The 9,929-nt window shown below is 42.5% G+C and overlaps 1 protein-coding gene across 1 annotated transcript; it reads left to right on the top strand.

The window, feature by feature from the left end:
* The first annotated feature begins 275 nt into the window (after nt 1-275).
* Nucleotides 276-1,292, top strand: LOC138870974 (uncharacterized). Its single transcript, XM_070148819.1, has 3 exons — nt 276-716; nt 758-814; nt 1,194-1,292. The coding sequence occupies exons 1-3, from the start codon at nt 276-278 to the stop codon at nt 1,290-1,292; spliced, it is 597 nt and encodes a 198-aa protein (XP_070004920.1).
* Nucleotides 1,293-9,929: the final 8,637 nt, after the last annotated feature.

The raw sequence follows: 9,929 nt of genomic DNA on the forward strand, positions 1-9,929 counted from the left end.
CCTCAAGTCAAAGGAAACTTGTTGATGATTATCAAGTTATGCAAGAAGAGGAGATCCCGAACAATGTGGCGCAACCTAATGATGAAGTTCAGATTGATATTGATGATAGTATGGAAGATACTCAAGAGGAGGTGAACCCATCTAAGGAACACATTATTGACATACCGCTGGTAGTGCAAAAGGCTAAGGAACCATTTTCTAAGCCTCCACCTCCATACCCTCGAAGACTTGCCAAGTAAAATGGTGAGAATCAATTTAAAAATTTCATTTAAATGATGAAGAGTCTCTCAATCAATGTGCCATTAGTTGAAGCTTTGAAACAAATGCCCAATTATGCAAAGTTTATGAAGGATCTTGTGCCAAAGAAGCGGTTAATGAATTTTGAAACCATCAAAGTCACTGATCAAGTGAGTGTAATTTTGCATTCAATGGCTCATAAGTTGGAGGATCTCGGTGCTTTCACGATTCCTTGTACAATTGGAAGTGCTGAATTTGCTAAAGCTCTTTGTGATCTTGGGGAAAGTACCAATTTGATTCCCTATTCAAGTTTCAAGATTCTGGGAATTGGGAAACCAAGACCTACATCTATGAGATTGCAAATGGCCGATCATATTATGAAGAGGCCCTTGGGAGTGATTGAAGATATCTTGATTCGTGTTGATAAATTCATTCTCCTAGTGGATTTTGTCATTTTAGATTGTGAGGCCGATTATAAGGTGCCTATTATTCTTTGAGACCTTTCCTTTCTATGGGAAAGGTTCTTTGTGATGTTAAAGATGAAGAACTTACCTTCTGGGTTTGTGATGAAAAAGTGGTATTCCATGTGTGTAAGTTCATGAGGCAACCAAATAGCAAAGAGGTGTGATCTTTTGTGGACTTGGTGACTGATATTATTGTTGTGCTACAATTAATATTTGTGATATGTTGGAGACCGTCTTGCTCAACTTTGATGATGACGAGATGGATGGCTTCATGGAATATGTGAACTCTTTACAAAGAATGGGGACGCACAATTATGCACCCTGGAAATTGTCCTTGGATCTTGAAATAGGGCAACTCCTCCTACAAAGCCTTCTATTGAAGAGCCTCCTACCTTGGAGTTGAAGTGATTACGTCCACATCTTCGGTATGAATTCCTTGATCCTTGTTCTACTTTACCGGTTATTCTTTCCTCTGGTTTGTCTAACGTGTAGGCAGATTCCACATTAGTGGTGCTACAAAAAGAGGAAGAAGGCTATTGGGTGGACTTTGGAAGATATTCGGGGGATAATCCCTGCCTTTTGTATGCATAAGATCAAGTGGGAGGATTGAGCCAAACCATCTATTGAACATCAAAGGAGACTCAATGAGGCTATGCAAGAAGTTGTCAAAAAGGAGATTTTTCAAGTGCTTGGATGTCGGGGTTGTCTACCCTATCTCCAATAGTTCATGGACCTCTCAGGTTCAATGTGTCCCAAAGAAGGGGGGCATGATGGTGGTCACCAATGACAAGAATGAGTTGATTCCTACAAGAACGGTGGCCAGTTGGAGGGTGTGTATGGACTATCGCAAGCTCAATAAAGTCATAAGAAAGGATCACTTTTCACTTCCTTTCTTAAATCAAATGCTCAATAGATTGGTCGGCTGTGCTTTCTATTGTTTCTCGATGGGTACTCTGGCTACAAGCAAATTCTCATTACACCAGAAGATCAAGACAAAATAACCTTTACATGTACCTAAGGTACTTTTGCATTCAACCGGATGCCATTTGGTTTGTGCAATGCACCAGCGACTTTTCAAAGGTGTATGATGGTTATTTTCACAGACATGGTGGAGGACTACCTTGAAGTTTTCATGGATGACTTCTCGGTGGTTGGAGATTCTTTTGATGATTGTCTTGCAAATTTGGACAAAGTGTTGGCTAGATGTGAAGAAACAAATTTGGTGCTCAATTAAGAGAAATGTCATTTCATGGTCGAGGAAGGCATTGTGCTTGGCCAAAAAAATTGAAGTAATGTAATTGAAGTTTACAAGGAAAAGATTGAGGCGATTTTCAAACTTCCACCTCCAACTTCGGTGAAGGGTGTGTGGAGTGTTTTAGGCCACGTGGGTTTTAACTGGCGTTTCATCAAAGATTTCTCTATGGTGGTGAACTCGTTGTGTAATATTCTTGAGAAGGATGATAAGTTTAACTTCAATGATGATTGCATGAGAGCTTTTGAATTGTTGAAGCTCAAGTTGACAAGTACTCCATCATCACCGCTCCAAATTGGAGTGTGCCTTTTGAACTTATGTGTGATGCAAGTGACGTAACGGTTGGGGCTGCTTTAGGGCAATGTATCAACAAGATTTTTCATCCGGTCTTCTATGATAGTAAGACCATGAATAGTGACCAAGTCAAATATACCATTACGAAGAAAGAGTTCCTTGCAATTATATTTGCAATTGAGAAGTTCTGCCCGTACTTGATGGGTGCAAAAGTAATTGTCCACATTGATCATTTGGCGTTTCGTTATCTTATGAGCAAAAAGGACTCCAAAGCTCGGTTGACGAGATGGATACTCTTGTTGAAAGAGTTTGATATTGACATCCAAGATAGAAAAAGTAGTGAAAACCAAGTGGCAAACCACTTGTCCATTTGGAGAAGGAGGGGAGGCCGCAAGATGGCCTTGAAATCAATGACTCATTCACCAATGAGCAACTCTAGGCAATTTCAATGAAAAATGTGCCATGGTTCGTGGATATAGAAAATTTCCTTGTGTATGGAATCATCCTGGATGAATTCTCTTCAGCTAAAGGAAGAAACTCAAACGGGATTGTCAAGATTATTATTGGGATGAACCATACCTTTTCCAGATTTGTATAGATGGGATGATAAGGATATGTGTACCAGAAGAAGAGCAAGGTAAAATTCTTGGGGCTTGTCATTCGCTATATGGTGGTCATCATGGTGGAGCGACAGTGGCAACCAAAGTGCTTAGTTGTGGTTTTTATTGGATCATTCTTTACAAGGATGCAAGTGAGTTAGTGAAAAGATGTGATGAATGTCAATAGGCCGGTGGAATCTCAAACAAAAATGAAATACCTCTCACTATCATTTTGGAGATTAATCTTTTTGATGTGTGGGGTATTAACTTCATGGGCCCTTTTGTGAGTTCTTGTGGAAATATCTACATCTTGGATGCGGTGAATTATGTGTCCAAATGGTTTGAGGTCGTTGCTTTACCTAACAATGAGGCAAGAAGTGTGGTGGCTTTCTTGAAGAAGAATATTTTCACAAGCTTTGGTACTCCACGTGCAATTATAAGCAACAGGGGGCCACATATTTGCAACAACGCTTTCGACACTTTACTTAGCAAGTATGGTGTTACTCACAAAGTCACGACTCCCTATCACCTACAAGCTAGTGGGCAAGTGGAATTCTCCAACCGGTAAATAAAGAGTATCTTGTCCAAAAAATGGTGAATGCTAATCGGACGGATTGGTCCAAGAAGCTTGATGATGCATTATGGGATTATCGGGCGGCTTACAAAACACCTATTAGAATATCACCATATCGGTTGGTGTTTAAAAAAGCTTGTCATCTTCCGGTGGAACTAGAGCACAAGGCCATGTGGGCACTAAAGAAGTTGAATCTTGATTGGGATGTAGTTGCTAACTTGAGGGTTGCACACTTGAATGAATTGGATGAGTTCCGGTACCATGCTTATACAAGTTCGTCCTTGTCAGTGTGGAGGTCGATCTGTGACCACACATGAAATTTGCAACCGCACCTGAAAATGTATGGACCACAGATTAGGTTCTAAGAATGTTCACTTAGGGGGTAAGGTGCCCGCACATGAAAATGTGTGGCCGCACTCGTCTCGTCTCCCTTCTCAAATTTGTTGGTAATAATATAACCTTATACACTTTTTTATCCTTTTCCCACTTTGAGCAAAATATTGTTACACTACTAATGTTTGTTGGAGATTTCAATTGTCCACACACACAGCCACCTCGATTTGCACATATTCTATCTGGTATGCTTCGATTTCACGTTACCTTTTTGTGTTAGTTTAATTTGTAGATTTCTTTAGTTCTTTTTAGGTCATCTATTATTGGAGTTCAATTGTGTGTCAATGTGGGGTAGATCCGAGTTAGGTTAACTTAATACATGCTTTACAGGGACTAGGTTAGTGAAATTTCATGCTTTTACAATGTTTCCATGTTTATTTGAGTGAGAAATTAAAAAATCCAAGTTGAAAATATATCTGCTCGTAATTATTTGTAATCTGCGGCCACACATGAATTTGTGCGGTCCACATATTTGGATTTTGGGTGAATCAGTGAGGAAGTAATCTGAGGCTGCAATTCAAATTGTGCTAGCCGCACATTTTCCCTTGTGGTCGCAGATCAGCATATTTTCTGTCATCAGAGACTACTCACTTTGAGTCTCTAATGTGCGGCCGCAGTTCAAATTGTACGGACCGCAAAAATCCTCATGTGGCCGCAGATTACCCAATTCTTTATCATCGGAGAGTTAACATTTTTGAGCCTCAGAAGTGTGGCCGAAATCACAAATGTGCGGACCGAACTTCACTTTTGTGGTTGCACAACAAAACTGTGTAGTCATCAAGTCCCCATCTGTGGCCGTAGTTAAAATTGTGCGGTCCACAAATCTATTTCCCTACAAGCATGACTTAATGTACAACCTCACTGAGTCTTATGGTTTCTGCCTAATTTACATGTCTCGTGTATATGTTTGAACATCGAATTGTAGCTAACAATCACCTCTACTTGACACAGACAATGGTTCGATCAAGAGGACGAGGCGACGTTTCAAAAGGGAGAAGTGAATCTTCTCGGGGTTGGGGCAAAAGTGCCTTGCCCCTTGGCCTGCCAAAGACAATAAGAAAGAAAGCAACAATCGGTAGAGGGAGAGGTACAGACCTCTTCGAGTCTAGCTCATATGTCATGTATAGGGAAGTGCTATAGGGCAACTCAACCTCTGTTCAGGAGGAGCAACCGGCCACACAGTCGAGGCTACAGGGGAGATACCAGCTCAGGGATGAGCCGTCTTCATCTCACAACACTTCCGACGTATCGAAGAGTTCTAGTCAGGTTTCTGAGCCATTGGCTACACCAGTCCTTGAGGCACAGGTTACACATGATATCCCTGATGATGATAGAGGGGGAGATGCTACAGCTTCAGTCCCCTAAAGATCAAAGAAGAAGGGGATTTGGGAGGATCGTTTTGTCAGCATGGACGCCTTCACCAGTTTCTCTATGTGGTGGCTAGTGAGGTCGCTAACCCTTGTGCGACAGTTTTTGTTGAAGGATTTGGAGAAGTATAACCCAGCTATATTGAGACAATTCAAGGCATATAAGGGGTGGATATGGTTCACCCTGAGGGTTGAGGATGCCAAAGAATACCTCATCTGCGAATTCTATGCCAATGTGGCTCATATAAAGAAAGGGATGAAGGTGACTAAAGTACGCAACCTCAAGGTGAGGTTTAATCAGCATATGCTAAACACGTACTTGGGCTTTGAGGATGTTGAGCTGAAGGAGTATTTAGAGAATTGCGCATTGAAAGAGGAAGTCCATCCTTGGCTAGTTGAGATTCTAGCACAACCAGGGCCGCCACCACCATGGATTGTCGTTGGGATTCCCATCCACCGGAGTACTTTGAGTTTTAGGGCTAAGGGGTAGCAAACCTTTATCTACAGCAAACTAGACCCAACCACAATGAGACTCACCTTTCTACTCCTTGGGCATTTCTTGTGTCTTCCATCATCGTCGAGTACACGACCAATGTAGGTGTTGTGATGTCAGCTAACATCTCATTGATAGCACGACAGGATAGCTCATCCTACCCTTATCCCAACGCTATTACAAAATATCTCACTGATGCAAAGGTAGAGCCGAGGGATTTTGATACCAAGGTGAACACAAAGAAGCCCTTCGATTGGTATTCACTTATGGATGTGAGCAACCCGAAAAGAAAGCTTATCCTTCTACCACAACAGGCCAGTCTAATAAGCCAGCTGTGGTAGTTTATGATATAGCAGATATTCCATCCACCTCGGTTGAGCCTTCCTCCAGTGTCGTAGCTATGCCTCCGCCATCATCCACAACTACTACCATAGGTTCTGCCACAGCACTAAGGCCAGTGCCCATGCCTACTGCCCCACTATCTGCGCTGCGAGTCTCCCAGACATTGGCGATTCTCAACAACTGGATGCAGATAGCTACTACAAAGTTGTCTTACTTGTCTAGTACTGTTGCAGCGCATTTCACTTCTTAGGCACCTCAGGCTGCTTCTACCATTGATGAGACACTAAAAAAGATTTTGGAGAACTAGAAGAAAATCATGGCTACTGTCATGACCCTAAACCCAGGCCCGGTCGTGATGAAGCCTCTCGTGAAGACAAGGCCAGCCGACACTTCCCATTTTCCAATTTATTAACAGTTAAGCATTTAGAAATAGTCAAAACATGAATAAATAATCCAAAGTAGCAGATAATATCATAAATACGCGGAAGAACAACCCAACACAACCCGATACCGGGGTGTCACTAGTCATGAGCATCTATAAGTCATAATACAAGTTTGCTAAGTCTATAAGCTAGAACAAATGTCTGAAAAGAGATAGAAATGATAAAGGAGGAGAAACACGGGACTGCGGATGTCAAGCAGCTACCTCGTGAACTCCGAATGTCCGGCTGAAGCTAGAAGGATCGGAACTCGGGAGCGGAACCAGCTACGCCAGAATCTGCACACAGAGTGCAGGGAGTAAAGTGAGTACTCCAACTCAGTGAGTAACAAATGTAAATAAAGACTAAAAGCAAGAAAACATGTAAGGCACAAAGCATTCTATAATAAAGCAGTAAAACCATTTGAAAATAGCAAATCAGTTAAAAGATAAGAAAAATCCTTTTTCAACAAGTAAGCAGATAGTGGACAAGCAATTAAGGAAAAATAAACACGTAAAGGTTCGCCCCTCAAGCACAGTATCAACGAATCCGCCCCTCGGGCAATATTTCAGAACAGTAACAGCCCCTCGGGCTCAAATCTCAGATCACAATACCAGCTCATCGGGCTCAATCTCACATCATAATTGGTACCCGCGCTCACTAGGGGTGTACAGACTCCTAGAGGGGCCCCTTACGGCCCAAACACAATATAAAGCCACCTCGTGGCATCATCACTAGGCCCTCGGCCTCATATAAATCAAGCCACCTTGTGGCGTACATATCTCAGGCCCTCGGCCTCGTAATCAGTATCAAATGTTTCCTCACAACATAGGCCCTCGACCTTACTCAATCAAAAATCTCACAAGCCCCTCGGGCAATAGTAAAACAGTGTTTCTCAACCCAAACATCATGTAAAATATCATTTAAGTATTAAAACTGAGTAGACAAGGCTGAGTATGAAAACAGTGGAAAGTAACATGACTGAGTTCAAGTATAGATCCAAATAGTTGGCACAAAGCCCAAGTATGGCATTCAGCCCAAATAATGATGATGGCAAATAGATTTCAATCAAATACGCGATAAAATCATCAATCGGGACAGACCAAATCACAATCCCCAATAGTGCACGACCCCACGCTCGTCATCAAGCGTGTGCCTCACCTCAATATAGCACTACAATGTGCAAATCCAGGGTTTCAAACCCTCAGAACATCATTTACAATCATTACTTACCTCGAACCGGTCAAATCTCTAGCCCGCAATGCCTTTGCCCCTCGAATCGGCCTCCGCTCACATCGAATCTATCCAAAATCAGAACAAGGACATCAAAATATGCTAATGGAACGAAGCCCAAGTAATAACAATCAATAAACGACACAAATCTCGAAATTACCAAAACCCAACCCCCAAGCCCGCGTCTCGGAATTCAATAATTTTTACATCAATAGGTTCCTTATATCCCCACGAGTTCATATATATCAAAAGTTCTGAAATCCGACCTCAAATGGTCCCTCAAATCCTCAATTAAAAGTCTAAATTCCCAAGCCCTAGTTTCCCCAATTTTCACCCTTAATTTCCATGATTTCTAGCCTTAATCCATGAATAATAGCATAGCAACGAGTTTTAAGTCCAAATTCCTTACCTCAATGAAGTTCCTTTGAAATCCCTCCTTCAAATCGCCCAAAAAGCTCCCAACCCGAGATAAAAATAGTGAAATAGCTCAAAATTCGCGAAGGCTACAATTTATACTTCCTGCCCAGTCATTTTTGCATCTGCGGCCCAATACCCGCTTCTGCAGTACTGCATTTGCGATATTTCCTCCGCTTCTGCGAAAATCACTTAACTGGCCAATAATCGCATCTGCGATCACCTTTCCGCATCTGTGACATTACAGATGCAGTCGCCCTAGCCACTTCTGCGGTCGCTGGTCATCAGGCCATTTCGCTTCTGCGATACTTTTCCCGCATCTGCGGTTCCTAACAACTCCTCAAAATCCGCTTATGCGACTCGTCTCTCGCATATGCGGCATCGTACCTGCGGTCCCCAATCCACATGTGCAGAAATACCTGAAGCAGCAAGCTTCAACAGCTGCAACAAGGTTTCAAACCTTTCTGTCAACCATCCGAAAGCACCCCGAGGCCTTCGGGACCTCAACCGAAAGCACAAACATATCCTAATACCTTATTCAAACTTGTGCCAATCTTCAAAACACCTCAAATAACATCAAATCAACCAAAACACATCGGATTCAAGCCAAATTTTCTAAAATCTTCCGAATTCTGCTTTTGATCAAAAACCCAACCAAACCAGGTCCAAATAATCTAGAATTTTGCATACACATCCCAAATAACACAACGGAATTACTGCAACTCTCGGAATTCCATTTTGACCCCTATATCAAAATCTCGCCTATCAATCGAAAATCGCCAAAATATCACTTCGCCAATTCAAGCCTAAATCTACTCCGAACCTCCAAAACTCATTCTGATCACGCTCCTAAGTCACAAATCACCTCCCAAAGCTAACAGAACCATTGGAACTCACATCCGAGCCCTCTATCACACAAGTCAACATCCGGTTAACTTTTCCAACTTAAGCTTCCTTAAAAGAGACTAAGTGTCTCAAACCTTACCAAAATCCTTCCGGATTCGATCCGATCAACCCGATACCACAAGGCACGGATAACAAAGCATAAATAAGTAGAAATGGGGGAAAATAGAGTAGTAACTCATGAGACGACTAGTCGGGTCATCACATCCTCCCTAACTTAAACAGACATTCGTCCTCGAATGAGTCAAGAAACGTGCCTAATGCCTCAAACAGGTGAGGATATATGGTCTGCATCTCCCGCTCGGTCTCCCAGGTAGCCTCCTCCACGGGCCGACCTCTCCACTACACTTTCACTGAAGCTATATCCTTTGACCTCAACTTCTGAACCTGACGACCCAAAATAGCAACTAGCTCCACATCATAGGTCAAATCATCATCCAACTGAACCGTGCTGAAATCCAAAACATGAGACGGGTCCCCAATATACTTCCAGAGCATAGAAACATGAAATATCGGATGCATGCTCGACAAGTTGGGTGGCAAAGCAAGCTCATAAGCCACCTCCCCAATCCTCCGAAGCACCTCAAAAGGCCCAATGAACCGAAGACTCAATTTACCTTTCTTCCCAAATCTCATAGCACCCTTTATGGGTGAAACCTTCAGCAGAACCTTCTCGCCAACCATGTATGACACATCTCGATCCTTCCTATCAGTATAAATCTTCTGTCTTGACTGCATTGTACGAAGCCTCTCCTGAATCACCTTCACCTTTTCTAAAGCATCCTGCACCAAATTTGTCCCCAATAGCCTATCCTCATCAGGCTCGAACCAACCAACTGGAGATCTACACCGCCTCCCATACAAAGCCTAATATGGAGCCATCTAAATACTAGACTGGTAGGTATTGTTATAAGCAAACTCTGCAAGCGGTAGAAACTGATCCCA

The sequence above is a fragment of the Nicotiana sylvestris genome, chromosome 1, assembly GCF_000393655.2.
Source record: "Nicotiana sylvestris chromosome 1, ASM39365v2, whole genome shotgun sequence".
Lineage (NCBI taxonomy): Eukaryota > Viridiplantae > Streptophyta > Magnoliopsida > Solanales > Solanaceae > Nicotiana > Nicotiana sylvestris.